Source organism: Adiantum capillus-veneris, chromosome 1, assembly GCF_014529385.1.
Source record: "Adiantum capillus-veneris isolate H3 chromosome 1, ASM1452938v2, whole genome shotgun sequence".
NCBI classification, from domain to species: Eukaryota; Viridiplantae; Streptophyta; class Polypodiopsida; order Polypodiales; family Pteridaceae; genus Adiantum; species Adiantum capillus-veneris.
In genome coordinates, this window is record NC_140931.1 from 169031298 (window position 1) to 169054044 (window position 22747).

Below are 22747 nucleotides of genomic sequence, written 5' to 3' on the forward strand. Positions count from 1 at the left end.
GCAGCACTAAAGTGATTATTCTGGGCGGCGCTTTTGACAACAATGCCATTTTCAAGACTTTTTGTACCAATTTTTATTGTCTTTGTGATTGAATGCGGTGTTTCATCTTTGTTGACAGAGGAGATGCGTTGAAGACAACCCTTCTTTCATCTTTGCCATACTTGGAAATATATAACAGCCAATTGACCGAGAAGTACGGTAGGTGGGCTGTAGCCTTCTGTGCTGGGATCTCATCAGCGAAAACATCTAGCAGGAAAGAGGGGTTAGAAGAAGTCAAATTTTTGGATCTCTCTGACAGGGGAATTTTGTGTCTTCACCCCAAGGTATGCCAATAAACGCCTATGGAGCAGCTGTTTATAAATAACAGCCAGATTGTTATTTACTCTATGATGCTTCTCATTTTTATATATTTTATCTCCATTTTTTTCTTGGAATTGTGCAGGTCTTTAATCCCAGAGAGATGCCTTTTCTTAATGCCCTGAATCTAAAAGGAAATCCTTTGGATGGACAGACAAAGGCAAACTTACTTGAAACACTAAGGAGTTTCCAGAATCTGCGAACTCTTGAGGTAAACTCGATGTGAATAAAAGAGATTCCTGCAAACAATGGCGAGGTCTTTTCCTGTTGCTGTTGCATGCAAGTTTAAGTGTAACCTTTATGGATCAGTTAATCATTATTGAAACAAGCCATAAACTTCAAGACAGAACTAAATGCGTAAACGTAATGATTAATCTTAGGCTTGAAGCTGGAGAAAGTATCCTCCAGACGTAAAATATAAAAAAGCAGGAAGTACTGGTACTAAGGGATCAACATTATCAGCAGAATTGCAGCAGCATGGTTTTGCATTGACACTAGTAGCAATGCAACATGCTAACAACAAAGAGTAAAAACGGTATCGGTAATCAAAGCAAGATATAAGGTACAATGGTTTAAAGTTTTAATAAACCATTGATAGCATTAGCTTTGATGCCTTGCATGCAATTAATATTTTTGCACAGAATGGATACTGATATCAATAAAAAGCGGCCTGATTGGCCACAGTTGATCCACTCAAAAAGGCAAATTGGAGGCTGATTTTTATCATTGTGCATTTACAGAGTGTGTGTAAGTAGCACGTTCCCAGCTTTAATGGAAAGCTTGCCTTATCCTTTGTCTCACGTAGCGTGATGATTTGCTCTCGCGCATCTCTCTCTCCCCTTTGCACATATCGTAATGCCCCCCTAATTGTGCTTCTCAGATGATCATGTACAGTTCTGGGGGTTTTATGTGCGTTTGCCAAGGCAAGAGTCTTTTGAACAGGTATTGGCGGATTAGCTAATTGCTAATTCCCCACAGGTACACACAGTTCCATCGCGAAAGATTGTGAATTTGGAGAGTTTTCTCGTGTGAGAACTCTTTCAAATTACAGGGAACTGTCCCATTGCGTGCGGGGGCTCTTGGGACATACGTGGACATGTTTGCTCCGCTCAAAACAATCCAAAACAGAGAATTACAGCCTGCTGTGTTTTTCTGCAGGTTTAGGGTTTTGCACCTAAACTGCAAGAAATCACAAGGGGAGCCTCGGGAAGGTCTTGGGATGCTTACACAGGGCTTTGGGCACCTGGCAGTAACAAAACAAGGACTTATAGAACACTGAAATTCTGTTACAGCTCACCAGAATGCTTCTAAATTGCGAGAAAATTGGTCTTTGGCAGGTACTTTTGACCTACAGGGGGTTTGGCATCGTTATGCTACCGAAATTGGGTCCAAAACCTACAATTTCAGCTGTCGCCAGGTCTGAACAGCTTTGTGAGACTTTGATCTGCGTGTCGGGATCGTCTATTTTCAATTGAATAAAGAAATACCAAAAGGGGTGCCAATCTTTGGGGCGTACAGGGTGTCGGTCTTCGTGTGCGCAGTGACATTCTAGTCACTGGACGCATCCATGTTCTCTTTTCTTCTCAGCGCTCTGTGTAAAGTTAACAGGTAATTGAGTTAGTACCGCCCTCTACGGTGTACAAGCCGGTTATATGGTTCCATCGACGGGATAGTCACTTTGTTTCTAAAAAGTGCAGCTTGGATTGTTGTGGGTGAAAGCAACATAGCGCTTGTCAATATAGCACATAAGAGACACCAAGTACTTGAAGAAGGATCTTCCTCACATGGCACGGAGAAAGTTCCTTCAACTCTTTAAGAAGAGAACAGGTTGTTCAAAGCTCAATTGTGTAGTGTGGGGGAGCAGGAGAGAGAGCCCACTTGCTACTCTATGCAATGAGAGTGAAGGAGAAGAGGAGAGTGGCGTAGAAGAAGCACACGCAGAGAAAAATACGTGAGAGAGAGAGAACTCGTAGAAGTTTTGGGAAAAGTCACGATAGTCACATTTTGGGCTTGACCTTTGAGTATATGAGTAAGTGACTAGGGGGCCATTCACACTTGGGCCCCCTCACTTATAAGTCTTTTAACTTATAAGTTAATAAGTACAAGGCACTTAGGCCTTTATTCCCTAACAACCTCCCACCTAAAGGCAATGTACCTTGGGAGATCAAAGAATCAGCTAACTATGATACATCAGCTGATCATGGACTTACTCATCCAACACCCATCATCTGACGGCAATATGCAAACCGCTCTGTTGGAAGACTCTTGGTCAAAAGATCTGCAGGATTGTCATCTGTGTGCACCTTGACAAGTGTAATGCTCTTGTCATCAAGCACACTCCTGATAAAATGATACTTCACCTCTATGTGCTTTGTCTTGGCATGAAAAACAGGATTCCTTGCAAGCATAATAGCACTCTGACTATCACAGTGTAGCACAGGAACCGGTGACTTAATGCCAAGCTCTTCTACCAAACGCATGAGCCACAAAGCTTCTTTGCATGCCTCAGTGGCAGCCACATACTCAGCCTCAGTGGTAGACAAAGCAACACATTTTTGCAGTCTAGAAATCCAAGAAACTGCACCTCCTGTGAATGTAAACACATATCCAGAGGTAGACTTCCTGCAATCTGGATGTCCAGCAAAATCTGCATCTGTAAAGCCATGCACAGATGTCTCACTCTTCCCAAAACAAATGCACAAGTCTTTAGTGCCTTTCAAGTATCTCAAGATACACTTCACTGCTTCCCAATGCTTTTTGCCAGGATTGCTCATGTACCTGCTTACCACTCCCACCGCAAATGCAATGTCCGGACGTGTAGCAACCATAGCATACATCAAACTGCCAACGGCTGATGCATAAGGAATCTTGGCCATTTCAGCCCGCATATCATCTGTGTTTGGGCAGTCATGTGCAGTCAATTTTACATATGGAGGCAGCGGAGTACCAAGTGCCTTTCCCCCATCCATATGAAAACGATGTAGCACCTTATTAACATAATCTCGTTGAGATAGATACAGACGCCTGTTGGGTCTATCTCGAGAGATACGCATGCCCAAAATATGATTAGCATCACCAAGATCCTTCATGTCAAAGCGATTCTTTAAGCTTTGCTGTAATGCATCCACCTCCGTGACATTTTTACCCGCAATAAGCATGTCATCAACATACAAAATCAGCAATAGAAGAGATCCATCACTTGCCGTTTTGATATACAAACAGTGATCAGAATTACTTCTTTTGTATCCTCATGAATGTATCAAACTTGTGATACCATGCACGGGGAGACTGTTTCAAACCATACAAGCTCTTCAAGAGTCTACATACTTTCTTCTCTTGCCCCTTTGACACAAAACCTTCTGGCTGCATCATATAGATCATCTCAAGCAAATCGCCATACAAAAACGCTGTTTTGACATCCATCTTCAGAAGCAACCAGACCTAAAACAAGACGTAATGTGGCAAGCTTGACAACAGGAGAAAAAATCTCATCAAAATCCACACCATGCTTTTGCTTGTACCCTTTAGCAACCAAACGTGCTTTGTACTTAGAAGAAGCATCAGATGTGACCTTGGTCTTGTAAACCCATTTACATGGCAGAGCCTTATGCCCTTTAGGCAAATCAACCAAGTCCCATGTATGGTTTTTCTCCAAAGACTGCATTTCCGAAACCATTGCTTTGAACCATTTCTTACTGTCTTCCCGTTGCATAGTCTCTTTATAGCAAGACGGCTCACCACAATCAGTAAGCATGACATAGTCCAAAGACGGTTCATATCTATCGGGGGGCCTTGTCACCCGAGTAGATCTACGCACCCAATGATCCATAACAGGTGGATTTTCAGCCTGTAAACCATCAAAAACAGCAGGCTGTTCAGCCGGTTGCATCGCAACAACGGGCGGTCTAGGAGCATCAACTTGTTCCCCTACCTGTGGTGCATCAATGGCAACTTGTTGGGGCTGATTTTCAGCAGCTAATGGCTGATTTTCAGCACCATTTTCAGCATGTAAAGGCTGCTGAACATTGGGCCTTCTTGGCTGTCCATATGTAACATCTTCACGAAAAACAACCCGGCGCACTTCCTCGACCTTTGTGGGCTGTTTGTGCATGCAATTCTCATTGAAGATGACATCATTGCTGCGTATGATTTTCCGTAATGCGGGATCCCATAATCTATACCCCATTTCACCATCCTCACCATATCCTAGGAAAATGCATTTATGAGACTTTGGTTCTAGTTTGGTGCGCAGTTCACTCCGGATGTGAACATAGGCCTCACAACCAAACACTCTTAAATGTGCATATGAGGGTGGCTTGCCAGACCACACCTCCTCAGGCACCTTTCCACCCAAAGCCTTGCTAGGTGAGCGATTAATCAAGTGAATAGCTGTTTGCACAGCTTCTGCCCAAAAACCATGAGGTAATGCAGCATGTGACAGCATACTCCGAACTTTCTCTTGGATAGTCCGGTTCAACCTCTCTGCAACTCCATTCTGAGAGGGATTAAAAGGAGCCGTGAGCTCTCTTTTAATACCTTTAGTAGCACAAAAGTCAATAAATGCTTTTGATACATACTCCCCCCCATTGTCTGAGCGCAAAGACCTAAACTTCTTGTCAGTTTGATTCTCAACAAACGCAAGAAACTTCTTGAAAGTATCCAAAACATCGCTTTTAGCACGTATTGGATACACCCACACCTTACGTGTAGCATCATCGATAAACGAGACAAAATATTTCTTTCCCCCTAAGGACAACTGTGGCATTTCACATACATCGGAATGCACTAAGTCTAACCTGTCAGACTTCAAAGAAAGAGACCTTTTGTGCGGTGTTTGACTGTGCTTACCATAAATACAGTGCTCACAATGAGAAAAATCGGCATACCTCAAACACGGCAAATAACCACAACGAGACAGAGTTTCCATTCCTCTTTTACTCATGTGTCCCAACCGGCCATGCCACAAAGAAACACTTGGCTGCTCGGTTACGGCGACAACATGGTCACGCACACTAGATACATGCAAAGGATACAAAGTGTCCGATTTACAACCCTTGGCTACAATCCGGGCCCCTTTACAAATTTTCCACTTGCTATCACCAAAAGTGGTGTGATAGCCCGCATCATCTAGCTGCCCTGTACTAATCAAACTCTTCTTGAGTTGTGGCACATGGCGCACTTTGTGCAAAACAAAAGTCATACCATCAGCAAAGGAAAACTGGACACTGCCAATACCTGCAATGTCACATGCATAGTTATCTCCCAAATAAACAGTGCCCTGCACCTCACCTGAGTACTGTGTAAACCAATCCCTATGAGGTGTTACATGAAAGGAGGCACCTGAATCAAGAATCCAAGTATGCATGTCCACATCAGAACCCATAGCAAGGGTATGTGCATCCACATAAGAGGCATTGAGTACATCAGTGCTGCTGTCACTGTCACAACTACTAGCAACATTGATTTCCTCAATCAACACAGTGCTCTTCTTGGCATTTCCCTTGTCCTTTGCATCAGTTTCAGCACCCTTGTTCTTCTCTTTCTTCCACTCATAGCATTCCCGTTTATAATGCCCTTTCTTTCCACAATGATGACACACAACATCTTTCCTACGAGATTTGCTGCGTGCCCTGTCCTTACTGTCAGATTTCTCCCTCTGTTGAGACCTGCCTCTCAAGTGCAATGCATTAGAAGACCCACCTGTGGTGTTCTTCCTGTTCATCTCTTCCATCAAGAGAGAACTCTCTACATCTGCATACTTAAGTGACGCACTTGAGTTACTAAGAGCTGTCCGGAATACATCCCAACTCTCGGGCAATGTGCATAGCAGAAAAGTAGCTTTGAACTCCTCATCAATCGTGAATTTCAGCTCTGTCAGTTGGCTGAAAATAGAATTGAATTCATTGAGGTGCACTGACATGTGCGTGCCCTCCTTCATGCGGAGATCCATAAGCTTCTTAAGCCAATACACTTTACTGGCAGCACTCTGCTGTGCATACAACTCGTCTAAACGCTTCCACATGCCCCATGCTGTCTGCTCATTCTCTACATTGAAGAGTAAATTGTCAGACACCGAAAGCATGATCGTGGAGCGAGCCAACTCGTCCACTTCTTCCCATTCTTCAATCTCAATATCATCCGGTTTCACACCCTGTAACTTAATAGGTTTCGCTTGTTTCTTCTGCAACATCACATTATAACATTGCTTCTTCCATATAGCAAAGTTATGGGCCCCTTCAAGCTTGCGAATGTGCAACAAATTGCCACTTTCACTGCTAGAAGCCATTCTGAGTGATTGCAAACACTGAAACCCTGTTTTGCCGACCTAAACACGCCCAAATGTGCGCAATCGGGCAAAAAACAGCTTGCTGTTACAAAAAAACAACGAGCAAATTTCACGCGAAATCACCCCAAAACGGCGTACATTCACTGCCAAACCCTTACCAAAGGTTTCCACAAGGTGTATACATCATTTGCTTGCTGAAATTCCCTGTTTTAGGGCAAAAATCAGACCTGTAAACACCTGTTTTGCTGAATTTTCAGAACCTCGTTGGTGGAAACACCTGTAAGATTGACCTGTGAGACTTGCCCTAATGAAATTGCATGAAATTGACCCCGAAATTGGTCAATTTCAGCAGAAATAGGCTGCTGTTCGCCAGTTTTTGAAACCCTAATTTTGGGGAAACTGTCACCGGAGGTCGATTCTACACGGTGAGAGGATCCCTTCGCGACAGAATTGATCGAAAACGGTTGAATATCCTTCCCGCAGCGAGCAAGAACAGAATTGTGATTTGTGTTGCGAAAATGGCTCTCTTGGAAACCCTAAAGCTCTGATACCATGTGTGGGGGAGCAGGAGAGAGGGCCCACTTGCTACTCTATGCAATGAGAGTGAAGGAGAAGAGGAGAGTGGCGCAGAAGAAGCACACGCAGAGAAAAATACGTGAGAGAGAGAGAACTCGTAGAAGTTTTGGGAAAAGTCACGATAGTCACATTTTGGGCTTGACCTTTGAGTATATGAGTAAGTGACTAGGGGGCCATTCACACTTGGGCCCCCTCACTTATAAGTCTTTTAACTTATATTTTAATAAGTACAAGGCACTTAGGCCTTTATTCCCTAACATGTAGCTACATGGAAATGTTTCAGCAATTGGCTAACAACCCAAGGATGCGGGAGTTCTTACAGGCTCCTACACGGGAATTTTAGGCTCCGACACAGGGTTTTCAGGCTCTGACACAGGGCATGACTGAGCCGTTGCGGGAAAAGGAGATTTGCAATGCACAGAGGACTCGTGATGCTCGAGGAAATGCCCAGTGCATTGAGCAACTGGCAGTGTCCATTGATCCCAAGCAATTTGCTTTACCTGAATAGGACCGTTTGTGAATGGTCAAGGGAGTAATGAGCAGGCTATGCACCAGACCCTTCCGTTACCTACTACATATCATGGTTATTTTGGAGGTGGTTCAGTGTTTCAAGCTATGGTTTATATTCCAGGGAATGTGTTTGGGACCATGCAAACAGACATGGGTAACCCTATGTATGGGAATATAGGTGTCCAACTAGGTTTTCACGGTGCCTATGGTCAATTTCGAATGTCTCAAACACGATTTGGTATGGCTGGTTTTTCTCAACTTTATGCCCAAAATGTATATATGACAGGTAAAACATGTGATGCGAGTGCTGGAATGGTCAATCCTGGAGCATCACTTTTACGGGTACCTGTTTATGACAATTTGACTCCTTTGAGTCACCCTAAAGATTACAAGGAAGGTGACTAAGCAATTAAGTTTGAAACTTTTAGGGGAACCGAGGATCAATTGAAGGCTTTGACCTTCATACAATAGTTTGATGCAGCTTATGCTGGAGGAAACTTCACAGAGTTTTCGAAGATACGCAAGGGTATCACTTTCTTGAAAGAGAATGCGCTTCAATGGTGGACCACATTGTTGAATCAGGATCAAGCCCCTGCAATGTGGGTCCAGTTCAAACAGCCTTTTGCACCTGCATGGCTTACAAACACTTTTGTGATGACAGAATGGAACGAGTTGAATGCTGAACAATGTGCGAGTCTTAAGGAGTACAATAAACAGTTCTGGGCTGCTGTCACAAACTGCTGACGTGTCAAAGCCCTAAAGAAGGGAGCCAACTCGCAGGTGCCGGCCGAGGGGCCTAAACCCTAAGAAAAACAAGTAACAGAAGAAGAAGTCCTACCAACTTATGCGGACCTTGTCCGATGGGGCCCCAAGTGACATAAAGAATTAAAATAAAGCAGGACTCACACACACACACACACAAGAACTTGCAAAGCAGGGTGATGACATGGCAGATTTCCGAAAATCACGCTGACTGATGATATGGCAGGCTGTTCGTATTTCCGCATTTTGCGCTGACTGCTAACGTAGCAACTGTATGGAATTCCGGATTTTCTGTTGGCAGCTTTTGAGCATTGCTGTTGGACCAGAAGCTTTTGAGTTTGAAGGCTTTTCATGTAAACTGCTTTTTAGGCCGAGGGCCTTTAAATATGAGGCTAGGGCTCATTCTCTGGCATGCTCCTAAAGAAGGTGCAGAGTCTAGAGTACTGGCTTGTATTGTGTAGATGCAGTATAGAGAAATACCGAAAGGGGCGCCAAGGTTTGGGGCCAATACTCTTTGGGGTGGAATTCCGCTACTCCGTGTCGCGTGTCGTCTCTCTCTTTCAGTTTAGTTGTTATTGAAGTGCTAAAAGTTTGTTCAGTCTATTCTTTTCTATTGGCACGTGGTGCCCGTGTTGTGACAGTGGTATTGGAGCATCAGGCGTGTGCTTTTCTGAAAGCATACCTGTCCCACATAAGAGCAGACAGAGCTATTCGAGTTTTATTTGAGGTATCTTCGGCCTCAGACCTCGGACTTATCAGCCACTCCCACCCTTACTTCATCGCACATCGGGCGCGCTCCCGTCTTCATTGCTGTGTCTTACAGGGCATAAGCCATAAAGAACCCAAGACTTGGAATTCATGGATTCAACAGAATATTTGCAGTTTCTGCTCAACGAGCTTCACGACATTCTTTCGCGGCATCCTCAGTAGAATCTTCCGATGCTGCAAAGTTTTCAACAATTTTTGAACTACATGTTACCCCTCTGATGCCTCAGGTGGTACCTCCTCCTCCAGCACTAGAAAGCAAGAGAGCTTCCAACCGGCAACCTTCTTAGCCGTTTGTTCCGATCGGGGGAGTCTTTAGGAATATGGTGCAGCCATCTTACCCTGATCTAGTGCAACCGCCTTCGCCACCGCCATTGCCCCCACCTCCACCACCACCGCCACCATGTTACAATGATTGGAGCCCATATGGATACCCTTATTATCCATACCCGGGATATGCGCCCCCAAAGATTTCAAAGATGGTGGCACGACAGTCAAATTTTTCACTTTTTTCGGGTACTAGGCTGGACAAGACCCTTTTGCAAGAGGTCTTTCACTTGGTTCATAATCTCTTCATTCTGTGCTCGGCTCACACGGTAAGGTGGCCGGTTCGGTGGTGTGCTTTTAGGTATCAGATCAATGGTATGATCTTCAGGACGAGCATGCGGTAACTCCCTTGGTAGGCCCTCTGAGAAGCAATCGGCGTGAGAGTGGAGAAAATATTGGCGTTCTTTATCAAGTTTAGACATATTTGTCCTATCCTTAACGCTCAATTCTTTCATAAAGATCGAGTAAACAAACAGGCTGGATTTCATTAATTTAGAAATGGCCGAAGCCGATACAATAGGGACAGACTCACCCTTCAGTTTAATATCAAGTACAATGGTTTTGCCCTTCACTGTAGTCAATGTCGCTTTCCTCGCCCGATAATCGACCACGGCGTTGTTCTTGTGGTACCAGGGAATCCCTAAGAGAACATCACAACCTTCCAAAGGCATTATGAAAAAGTCCTGATGTCCCAAATACCCCTGACAATGCAACCGAAGTTTGCGAATGACAGGTGTAATGGCCATGTGCTTGCTGGGTGCCGCTAGAACTACCTCCGCAAGTGGTCCCATCCGATCGGGAGTGATCTCGAGCCGCCCGCCAATTCCCGTGAAATGAAGTTGGCCTTGGCTACTCCATCAAAGAAGATCAGGGCCTCTTGATCTTTCACTTTGCCCCAAGCTCGGGAAAGGTTTTGTACTTTCGTCCATGGTGTTGGGATCGGTCCCCACACATTCTGCACCCTGTCATGTTTTCATCTTGCCTTTTCTTCCACATTTCTCAGTTGCTCTCGAACTTTTAGGCCTGTCGTTGTCCTTATCATTCTGTTCTTTCTGTGTCTTTTTAGGGCACTTCGCGGAGATTTGTCCATGTTCCCCGCATCCAAAGCACTTCCTCTCCCTGATGAAACGAGCTCTCTCCTGAGGAGTAAGCTTGGGTCATGCATCCTTCTTCTCTGGGTTGCTCTTTCTCCTTTTACTTTCATTCCCTGAAGTCTGTTCGGCTCGTTGTGTCATGACCTCATCAGTGGGGTAGGTCAGACTGCCAGAGTGAATGGCAAAGCCCCGCTTCGCATGACTCATCAACTCCTGAATGGAAGCTGACTTCTGTTCCAAGCAGTGATCTGAATCTTTGTAGGTAGACCCAAGGTGAACCGCTCAATCTGTTCTCTGAACGAGATCTTTTTGAATGAAGAGGCGGGTAGAAAATAGCTCCAAAATCTCTCACAGTAAGCATCCACTGTATCTCTCTTGGTCATCCGAAGATGGTTGCAAGCAGCTCGTATATCGCGTTCATACTCTTGCGTTAGCCAAGAAGAAATAGAAAGCTTTTTAAATTTCAGCCGTTTAAGTGGCGCAGTCTTGTTTAAAAGAAGCGTGGATCACCAAGTTCGAGCATTCCCCTTAGAGTAAGAGGTAGCTCTCCGAATCTTGTTGTGCTTTGAGTAGGGTCCTCCCGCAAAAGCGATGTCAAACTGCTGTATAAAAGACAAAGCCTTCGAAGCATCTTTGTAACCTGGAAAAGTGTCAAATTTGATGGACTGTCCACCTTCCTTAAACTCTTGGACTTTCTTGCTTGTATCTTCCAGAAAGTCATATTGGTTGGCGTTATAAAAATCCGTCTTGTTCGCATAAAATTATCCGTCATCGGAATCTGAACTGTCTGTAGACGAGTCCTCTGTAGAACTGTCACTCACTGGGCGAGATTTAGACATCTTTGCCTTTTTCTTGCCCTTTCCGAACCGTTGTTTCTTGTTTCGCTTTTTGCCTTTTCTGTCTTCTTCAGTCGAATCTGAAGAGCTAGAAGAATTGTCAGAAGAAGAAGGAGAAGAACTGGGTATTTCTTCAAATCGAACACGCTTCTTCTGTTTCTTTGCTTTGTCAAATGTTGAATGACGACCCAAATAACTGCGGAAGTCAGTGCCTTTCTTCTGCTTTTTGCCGTGCTTTTTGGCTTTCTTCTGCGCGTCAAAAAGCTGAGCAATCCGTGCATCAACCACCTCTTCTAATTCCTTCTTTGAATATTGCTTGTGATCAGAAGGTTTCTTGAGAGCGGGTTTTTGGGATGGTGTTGTGGTTTTCTGCCATTGCGCTTGCACTTCTTGAAAAGAAGTCTCGCTCATATATTTTGCCAATTTCGGGTCCTTCGCAAAACTGAGCATCATCTTTGTTGCATCGCCGATCAATTGACGAGGCTTCATCTCTTGTTGCTGCGCCTCAGTAGGCCGAGGCGGGCCATACTCTCTGCCGGGATCTTCATTGTGATCCCTGCCCGCATCTTCGGATGCAGAGGGAGTCGACTGATCCTTGCGTGAAGCTATAGGTGCCGCGGAAAAAAAATTGGAGATCCGATTTCCCGTAGAAGAGAAATCGACCGTGCTCTGATACCACTGTAACAGACTTGGACACTCCAAGTCAAGAATCAATCACGACAGCACCAAATAACCACTTCAAAACAGTTAGTTCACAATAGATTTGCATTGGCCCGGCGGAGTTCCGTGCGTAGATATATTGGCCCCAAAGATTGGCGCCCCTTTCGGTATTTCTTTATGTATTTATCAGTTCAAAGTACAAGAGTGGGTGGGGTTCTCACTCTCAGACTCTGCGTCCGGATGCTCTGAAGAGTGGGAGCCCTCACCGCTTATTTATTGTCTACAAGGGTTGCCAAAAGCAGAGCCCCAAAAGCTTCAAATCAAAACCAGAATCTCTCTCTCACGACCCCTCTTGAGCTTTTAATGAAATAAAGCAAAATCTCTCTCTCTCTCTCTCTCTCTCACACACACACACACACACACACACACAATTGCAAAGAGAAAAAGCAATTGATCGCTGGCTGGATTTCCGCAAATCTCGCCGCTTTTTCTGGGACTGCCGTACGGTGCCACGTCAGCATGTCAGCGCATTTCACGGAATTCTCAGTCCTGCTGCCTATCAGGGTTAGGGTTAGGATTTTTGGCAGGTTTTAGGGTTAGGGTTTGCAGGTTTTAGGGTTTCCTCTGGGGTAGCCACGTCATCACTTTGTGACAGCCCCAAGTGACATAAAGAATTAAAATAAACCAGGACTCACACATACACACACAAGAACTTGCGAAGCAGGCTGATGACGTGGCAGATTTTTGAAAATCACGATGGTTGATGACGTGGCAGGCTGTATGGATTTCCGTGTTTTGCGTTGACTGCTAACGTGGTAACTGTACGGAATTTTGGATTTGACGCTGGCAACTTTTAAGCATTGCTTTTGGACCAGAAGCTTTTGAGTTTGGAGGCTTTTCATGTAAACTGCTTCTCAGGCCAAGGGCCTTTAAATATGAGGCTAGGGCTCATTCTCTGGCATGCTTCCTGAAGAAGGTGCAGACTCTAGAGTACCGGCTCGTATTGTGTTGATGCAATATAAAGAAATACCGAAAGGGGCGCCAAGGTTTGGGGCCAATACTCTATGGGGTGGAATTCTGGCACTCCGTGTCGCGTGTCGTCTCTCTCTTTCAGTTCAATTGTTATTGAAGTGCTAAAAGTCTGTTCAGTCTGTTCTTTTCTATTGGCACGTGGTGCCCGTCTGGTGACAGCTGCACTGTTGCCAGTAACCTCTTATAGGTTTGTGCCATTGTTAGGACAGATTGACAAGTACTGTTGCGGATTGCCCAAAAAAATCAGGGACTACTGCACAAAGACTACTGTCATGAATCTGGTGCAATTGATTGAGAATACGAGAGTGGCCGACAAACTGTCGAAAGGAGATTCCGATGGATTTGATGGCAACAAGAGAGGGTCCGAGGGCAAACAGTATTCAGCCAAGGGCAATGTTGCATCAAAGCCTTCTGTGCCTCCCACAAAGAAACCCTCCACTGATGAAGCTGACACGTCCAAGAAGCAGTCTAAACCTTCTTCTGGGAAAAGACAAGGATAGATAAGGCATTTTTTCTCGCAAATTTTGTGAAGAAAGGAAAGCTGTAAGAGAGGCGAAGATATGCTACATTTGTGAAGAGGAGGGACATTTTGTGAATGAATGCCCACAGAAGAAGTCATAGAGTAAGGATGACAAGTCATAGCATAAAGGAAAGAAGCCAAAGCCGAGTGAAGGACTTGTCCCAGCTTTGGTTGGTGACCAGCCAAACGTACATGCCACGGAATTGTGTAGAGCTTGGGGCAAAGTTAGAGACCAGACAATATTGGTTTTCTTTGATCGAGGAGCGCGTGCAAATTTTATATCACCAGAATTGGCATCAAAGCTGGGTATTTGTGCAGAGGAGATGGGTGTGACATGTAAAGCAGGTTTGGCATGCCCAGGTCATTAAGAGCCTGCTACTCCCATTTTGGGGAAGCTTCGTTTGCACATTCAGAGTTCTGTGGATGCGGAAGAATTTCATATTATTCCACCTGAGCGCTGTGATGTGCTATTGGGTATCCCATGGTGTTATTGGTTGCATGCTATGGTGGATACTTTCAACAAATAGATTACCCTTGTTCATAAGAGGACAGAATCATGTCCTTGATCTAAAGCTTAAAGGCGAGTCTGTTCCAGTTGTTTCTGCTTCTGCTATTTCATCTGTAATAAAGAATCATCTTTCTGCTTACTTGATCTTTGGAAAAGAAGTACCTGAAGTTGTATCTAATTAGTCTACCTTAGATAAAGATAGGTCAACTTTTTTGAGTGGTTTTAGTCAATGTTTTTCGGACTCTTTTCTAGGGGAGTTACCTCTTGAGAGACCTGAGGATCATACCATAGATCTTGTGCCAGGTTCTAGTCCACCGAAGAGACCACCATACAGGGTTAGTGCAGCCCAACAGAAAGAGATTATGAGTCAGGTCAACGAGCTTTTAGAGAAGGGTTGATTTAGCCTAGTTCATCCCCTTTTTGGTCGCGTGTCTCCTAGTCCTGAAGAAGGATGGTTCATGGCGCATGTGCATTGACTATGGCGCCCTGAATAAGAAAAACAGGTTCCCCATATCGAGGATAGACGACGTCCTTGATCGGCTTGAGGGAGCGTCACTGTTTACCAAGATAGACCTAAAGAGTGGGTACCACCAGATACGCATTAGGCGAGAAGATGTTCACAAGCCTGCGTTTAGGACAACATTTGGTCTCTATGAGTTTCTTATCATGCCATTCAGTCTCACGAATGCTCCTGCCACGTTCAATAGAATGATGGACATAATATTTAGACCACATAGAAATTTCGCGGGTACATTCTTTGATGACATGATTGTCTACCCAAAGTCTGAAGAGGAGCATATGGATCACTCGACCGCAGTTTTCAATGAGTTAACGCAAAAACAGGCTACTCATTAATGCGAAGAAGAGTGAATTCTTTTTGGAAGAGATTCACTTCCTTGGGCACATTGTTTCAAAGGATGGGGTATGCATGGATCCCGCCAAAGTGGAAGCAATTAGGTCATAGCGAGACTTGAAGTCTGTACATGACATTGGAAGCTTTCTAGACTTATGTTCCTACTACAGAAAGTTCATCCGAAATTTTACTGAGATTGCTGCTCCACTCCATGCACTAGAAGGGAAAAGGAGTTACTTTCAAGTGGACAGCCAAGGAAATTCTAGCCTTCAAACACTTCAAAGAGAAGTTGACTTCACATCCGGTATCATTTAGCAAGATCTTTTGAAACCTTTTGTGGTTCAATGTGATGCATGTGGCCAGAGTCTTGGTGCATTTCTAATGCAAAATGACCGAGTAGTCACATATGAGAGAAAAATTCTTTTGAAGACTGAAAGGAACTTGCAAGTTTATGAGAAAGAATTGCTGGCAGTAATTCACGCTGTCACTAGTTGGAAACAATATCTGCTAGGGGTTGATTTTGTTGTCCAAACAGATCATCAAACCTTGCAATACTTTTTCACACAAACGAAGTTGTCTGAGAAATACATGCAAAAATCTTGTCAATGTTCCATCTCTAGATTATGCATGTGGAAGGGAAAAAGAACGTGGTGGCTGATGCGTTGTCGCGAAAGTTTCGGAAGTGTCAATTTCGTACCATTGTGAACTACACGAATTGAATACGCAATATGTTGAAGATTCAGATTTTGCAAGGATTTATGGTCAGCTTGTTGATGGGAAACATCATGAGCACTATATGCTTAAGAACGACTTTCTCATGATGCATGGAAAGTTATGCGTTACTAAACAGTTACGGCCAAAGATTTTGATTGAAAGTCATGCTCCACCATACGCTGGGCATCGTGGAATTGATGTGACAGTGAAAGGGGTTGAGGCATTCTTCTACTGGCAGCTTTCAAGATGTTGACACATTTGTAAGATCATGCTTAGTTTGTCAAAAACTCAAATTTGACAAGCAAAAGCAAGCGGGATTGTTGCAGCCATTGCATATCCTTGATAAGCCATGGGAAAGCATAGCGATGGACTTTATGTTTGATCTTCCAAGAACGCAAACAGGCAATGATGGGATTTGGACTATCATTTGTAGGTTCAGTCAGCAGGCCCATTTCATTCTTGTTAGGAAGAAGATAAAGCTTGAACACATGGTCAAGATATTCATGAGTAATATCTTTAAGTATCACGGGATGCCTCAGTCAATTGTCAGTGACAGGGATCCACGTATGACGAGTCTTTTCTGGAAGGTATTGTTTGAGAACATGGGGACTACGATAAAGTTCTCATCTTCGTTTTTTTTTTCTCGAGAAAAAGATCCTTCTGTTAGTTAATGAAACTGCCCATAGGGATACAACCACCTCTACTAGAGAGGGCTACAACAATCATAAGGGGAGACTCTCCCAATGAAAAAACAGCATATGTACAATGAGGCTAAATCAGGAGATGGGAGGAGGGAAAAGCCACACAGGTGGATGGTAGTGCCATCTGAGCACACCTTGAACCATGGTGAAGAAAGACCTAGGGCGCCAGAGTCAAAGGAACGCCTCTCTACGCTCCCGCATGCGGTCGGAGCTGCCCTGAAGTCTCTCGAATTGTCCCTCGAGAGTATGGATCAGCTCCGTCCAAAAATCTCGAATAGTCTCCGCTAGTGGCACAAGGCGAGCCTCAAAGATTTGGAAGCAGTGGGCCCGCTAGATGAACCAGAGTGAGACCACAAACGAGCTCCCAACACACCTTTCTCTCACTGCACCACTCCTGTGTAGTAAGCTCTGTAGCAGGCTGGGGTGTAGGTCGACCCCCCTGTATCACTATCATCCTGCTGGTGGAGGATAGCTCAAAGTGTAATGCAGGGCCCGTGAGAGTGGACCAAGCAGCTGCCCCCCAAGTGTACTGCCGTGCTGTGGAGAGAGCTGGCATCAACGGAAGGACCCGAAGCCAAACCTAGGGCAGTCCCAAAGATAGTGACGCTGACTCTCCAAAGGATGGTCACAAGATACACATGCTTCCGAGAGGCCACTATGTACAAGCCAGCTCCCCACTGCTGTAGCTCTATGAACTCAACTGTGAGACCCTCCTCTTGCCAATGAGGTGCTGTAGCAGGACGAGCCTCTCTCCGTGCTGCTAGTATGTGACGTCCTTGTCGAACAGTGTACTGAAAGAAAGGGACCCTTGGATGGTCGGCTGAGGAGAAAGGGTCCCTCCTAAACCACTCTCTAGCATCCCACTACACTCGTGCTAGTGGACATCTCTCCCAAGCCCATAGCCTCCAGTGGCTTGTCTCAAGAGCTGCTGGGTCAGGATCTATGACACAAGTCCTTTCACAAATGCCCACAACTCGGATCCTCTGAAAACAACACTCTGCAACTGTGGGACCTGTCAGAGTGAGCAGCAGAAGGTGGAGAGAGAGAGACAATGGCGATGGATACACAAGAGACAGATGGAAAAGGTTGGCAAGCCTCAGTAACTCCAGATGGCAAAACTGCTGTGTACAAGACACACAAGGATAGAAGACCAAGGTGGTAAACCGGCAAACTCCAAGCCAAAAAGTGATGTCTATCATAAGAGGGAAGAAGGAGGTGGATGAAACTAGAGGGTGAAGCCATCGGCCTGTGAAGGGCTAGAGATGGCAGTGGCAGACGTCTGTCGAGAAGCCGTCCCATCCTCAGGATCTGAATCCTTCTTGCGGTCCCGCCGTCGTTTTATAACATTTTGATGCAAGATGACCTTTCTTTCCACAATAGGTACAAGTAATGTCAGGGCGAGAAGGTGTACAACCAGGTCGAGAATGTCCGGGAGCACTACCACCCCTACTGGATGTAGAAACCAATGCAGTAGAATCCGCAGAGGCGTTTGAGGTGGCTTTGTCTTGAATGTGCGAAGCTATTTGTTGCACTGCGGATAAGAGCTCCTCCCAAGTGATAGGAGTAGGGCGCGTGGAGGTAGTAAGTGACTGGAACAAGGAATCATAAGTGTCGGGAAGCTTGAGCAGCAACCGAGTTGCCATACCCTCGGAAAATCATCACGAAGCAAAAGTATGGGGGATATGAAGTCCTGGATAGTCGGAAATGACGAGACCTGGAAGTCCATCAAAGTTTTTTCCAGAGCAAGGATCCTTCCGGGTGTCTTTGCCTCGTACATATTGCAAAGGAAACCCCATATTGCATGTGTAGTGGTGTGAGAACGTAAAGACATCAACACGCTATCCGCACAGTTGATGAGTAAGAAATAGTAAACTCTGCGATGGTTTAGATTCCACTGATCCACCATAGCCTATGTAACCACAATACTTGATCCGCCAGAAGCAGCACCATGAGAAGAAGTAGATGAGGAGCCAACACGTGTAACTATAGAAGAAGTGGTAGCTGATGATGTCGATGTAGGAGCACCAAATGCAGGAGTAAGGCTGGACACACGTCATTGGCAGCAAAGTTACCCAGAATGGGAACGGGGGCCTCCGGAACGTTTCCAAAGCAGCCCCCCCCCCAAAAAAAAAAAAAAAAAAGCAGAACGGGAACGGGGGCCGGAATGGTAAGTTTAAAATATGCTTAAATTAGGTTGGATTTAACCTATATGTTAATAGAGAGCCATACACACCCATTAGTCCAAGTAGAATCCTATTTAGGCATGCTCTGCAATGATTCTTCAGTCTTAAGGCTTACACACGATTGCGCAATACACAATACATGAATTGGGATCATCCTTTACAAAAGCATCTTAATTAGTCATAGAACGAACATTAACTCAAAGTTGAAGAATAGAGTCTAGACTCCACACAAAAGCTTGGAGCAAAAAGATGATAGATGATAGATTATAAAGATGGCTTACAAGGCCAGCCAAGGCGCTATAAAAAGACATGTAGAGACTAAGAGTGCTAAATAACAACTGTAAGAGTTAATAGGGGACATGTCAAGACTCAATCATTCATATGGTAGTGCAATACAAAAAGGGGGCAAAGCCGGCAGCCACAAAGGAAACAAATATCAAAAACCAATGAGCAATGAGTCATGACTCATGCCTGATGTTCACCTCTGGGTAGGGGTAGAAGAGCATCCCACCTTCCAATCTATAGTGGAGTCCTGGACGTCGTGAATATCATCCCATTCCTCCTGCATAGGCTCATCCTCATGCGTAGATCCTCTTGCCTCTCCAAGCACCTCTGCCTTTGTCTCCATCTCCCACTGTAGAAAGGGATCTGTCACTTTGGATGCTGACTTGCAAAGCCTTCTTAAGTTTGCACTGACAAAAACAAGGTCATTTGCTTTCTCCACTCTGAGTCGGTTCCTCTTTCTAGATGCAATGTGTCTATATACACTCCACAATTGCTCCAAGCAAGAGGAGCTAACCGCTTGGCTGAGAATGCGGACGGCAAGTCGCTGAAGATCGGGACCATCTGAGCCATTTTCTTGCCACCACAAGACGAAGGAAATCTTGGTGCGATCAATTTGGGCATCGGCTGTCCCAAATGATCCTCGCATATCCCTGTAAAATGCAAGCTGATCCTTGATTTTGCGTTGCATGTCACGATCAGGGTGAAGCTTCTTCAAGATGGTGTTCCAGTGTGTGTGTTTACCTTTGAATCATGCTCCTGCCGTGTACCATGGAACTTTGGGTCCAACACAAAAGCGGCATTATGAAGAGGTGAACTATAGGCATTCCACCTGCTACACTGCAAAGCTCTTTGATTTCTTCGAGCCTATTTGGGTCCTTCTCATGCTCTTCAAGGGCCTCGACCATGCGATCCATTGCTTCATAGACCTTGCCAATGCAAGGTTGCATACCATCCATCACTCTAAGCAAGTGGATCACTGGTTTCACCATTTTTTCAATACTCTTTAACTCAGGATCCTCCACCTTCTCTATACAAATGATCCCTGCGATTGTATTTGCATGGGTAGTCTCAACAAACTCTGTACTGATGAAGAGTTGCCGCACTGCACTTTGACACTCTACAAAGCGGCTTACCATTAGATAGTTGTAGGCGAAGCGGGTCTCATAATACTTTAGAAGCACTTTGCCCCCCGACTGCTTCAAGAACTCGGCTCGAAGTATGTTGTGGTTGTTGATGAAAGCAACCACCTTGGACGTGGATGCAATGAGAGGCTCTATCCAAGGTAGTTTGCCGAAATCCTTCAAGAGGTTGTTAAGGCAATGTGCCATGCAAAAGGACACCGTGATGTGAGGATAAGCGCCTCTAAAGTAGCTCCGGCTGCCCTGTTTGATGCCTCCTCATCGGTGACCAGACCTATCACAAGGTCCGACCCAATGGCCTCTACGACGGAGGCCCTCTCACCCGCAAGGACATCTGCTGATTTTCTGGTCTCCGTGTGTAACAGACTTGGACACTCCAAGTCGAGACTCTACCGCGGCACCACAAGAATTCACTTCAAAACAGTTCACAGTTCACAATTGATTCGCCGGCGGAGTTCCGTGCATAGAGATACCAAAGTCTGGTGCCCCTTTCAGTATTTCTTTTTGTATTAATCTGCAACTCAAAGTACAAGTGAGTGGGAGGCTCTCACTCTTAGACTCTGCGTCCAGATGCTCTGAGAAGTGGGAAGCCTGCCCACTTATTTAAAGGTTTACAAGGGATGCCAAAAGAAGAGCCCCAAAAGCTATTCATAAAAAGCTTTTAAAAATAAAGCAAAAGAGGTCTCTCTCTCTCTCTCTCTCTCTCTCTCTCTCTCTCTCTCTCTCTCTCTCTCTTCTCTTGCGTAGAATAAAGCAAAAGTTCTCTTGCAAATTGCGTAGCCAGAAAAGCAGCCAAAAATCAGCCACGCAAAATCTACATGTCATTGTACGGATCTCCGTGATCTGTGCCGCAAATTGCGGGCTTGTTCGTACAGTATTGCCACGTCATCACTTCAGCGAATCTGCCACGTCAGCATTTGTGGCCAAGGGAGGGTGTATGTGAGTGTGCCCTGGGCAGCCACGTCACCATTTTGTGACATACCCCCTCTTGAAAGCATTGTAATCGCCCTTGATTACGCCTGCAAAACAGACAAAAGCCATAAACTGTCTTAGTAGACACTGACTGTTAGTACCGACGCACTAGGAACACACATCTAGCACATGTACCAATCGACAGTCACATCACTCGACATCACAGGACATTACTTGACATCACAAGACATCACATGACATCACCATGATTTATCGGCAATGCAATTAGCAACCGCATCTAGATCCACTCAGGACCTCATAGATGCCCAATTGACTAATCCCTATTGCAACCATGTCTATCGAGATCATTCAGACCAAAATGCTGCAGTCATTTTGTCTATCAGTTCCTGCACTTAAACAAGTCAAGAACAAATCAATTTCATATTATCCGGAATTCCATTTCATAAAGTCATACAGCAGAATACTGTCAGCTCTCAGTATCCCTGAAGCTCAAAGAGACATCAGTGACTCTAGTATCAAAAATCGAGGCATCTGTTGACAAAGGAGCGGAGTAACTCCCCTCTTGTGCAAACCCACTGCACCAGATATCAGGCCAAGCTGAATTCGGGGTTATGCTAAACCAAAAGCTTCAAGGTAAAGTTTCACAATCTGAGGAGTATCTGCTAGGTCCTCCTTCTCCATCACTTCGCATCCAATGCAAGATAGTTCTTGAATTTAACCAAGAACTGCCTTCTCACTTTACCCTTAATCTTTCTGTCCTTATGTGCCAATATCTGTTCTGGAACAAGGATCTCCTCGTTTTCTTCCACTTTGGGTTGCTTATCAGGCTCCCCATCTTCAGGCACATCGCCTTTAAAAGGCTTCAAGAGACTCACATGAAAAGCATTGTGAATCCTCCAAGTTTCGGGCAGCTTCAGTCGGAAGGAGACATCATTTATCTTTTTGGAGATCTGGAAAGGTCCATAGTATCGCATACTAAGCTTTGGAAAAAGCCTCTCCTTTCCCTTTTTCTTTCTTAGGCGTGCCTTCTCGAAATGTAAGAGCACCCAATCATTCTCCTTCAATTTCAAATCGTGACGATGGCGATCTGTTGCCTTTTTCTGTCTTTTCTGAGATTTCTGCAAAGCCTCACAGACCTTGGCAAAAGCCGTGTCCAAGTCACGCGTGTACTCATCGGCTTCAAAAATCTTATCTTTCGTGCTTAGGAAGGGGTGGAACCTTCGCACCACCTTCAATAATCTCAAATGGCGCCTTTCCCATCAAAGAGTGCACCGTGTTGTTGTAGGCAAATTCCACCGGAGGTAAGTACTTTTCCCATTGAGTCTTCTGATCTGAGATGTAAGACTTCAATAAATCTAGTACCACTGAATTGGCAATCTCAGATTGCCTGTCAGTCTGCGGATGGAAAGATGACGAGAATTGCAACCGCGTGCCAATGTTCTCCCAAATTGCCTTCCAAAACAAACTTGTAAATCTAGGGTCCTTGTCGGAGACAATCGTCTCGGGCATGCCATGTGATCTGAAGATGTGGGCCACAAACAATCTTGCTAATGATCCGGCTTGACTGTTTTCTTCATTGGCATGAAATGAGCTTACTTGCTAAATGTGTCAATAACAGCCCAGATACCATTCTGACCACTCTGTGTTCTTGGGAGATAAAAAATGAAATCCATTACAATACTTTCCCAGGGGCGGTTGGGTATGGG

General features: G+C 44.9%; 1 protein-coding gene across 1 annotated transcript in view; it reads left to right on the forward strand.

The window, feature by feature from the left end:
* LOC147465997 (tubulin-tyrosine ligase) overlaps nt 1–22747 on the forward strand; it is a 135137-nt gene that overhangs the window by 24782 nt on the left and 87608 nt on the right. Inside the window, exons 4-5 of the mRNA XM_086523207.1 lie at nt 119–323; nt 443–568. Of these exons, the coding sequence (XP_086379333.1) occupies nt 119–323; nt 443–568 (331 nt within the window). The remainder of the gene's footprint in view (nt 1–118; nt 324–442; nt 569–22747) is intronic.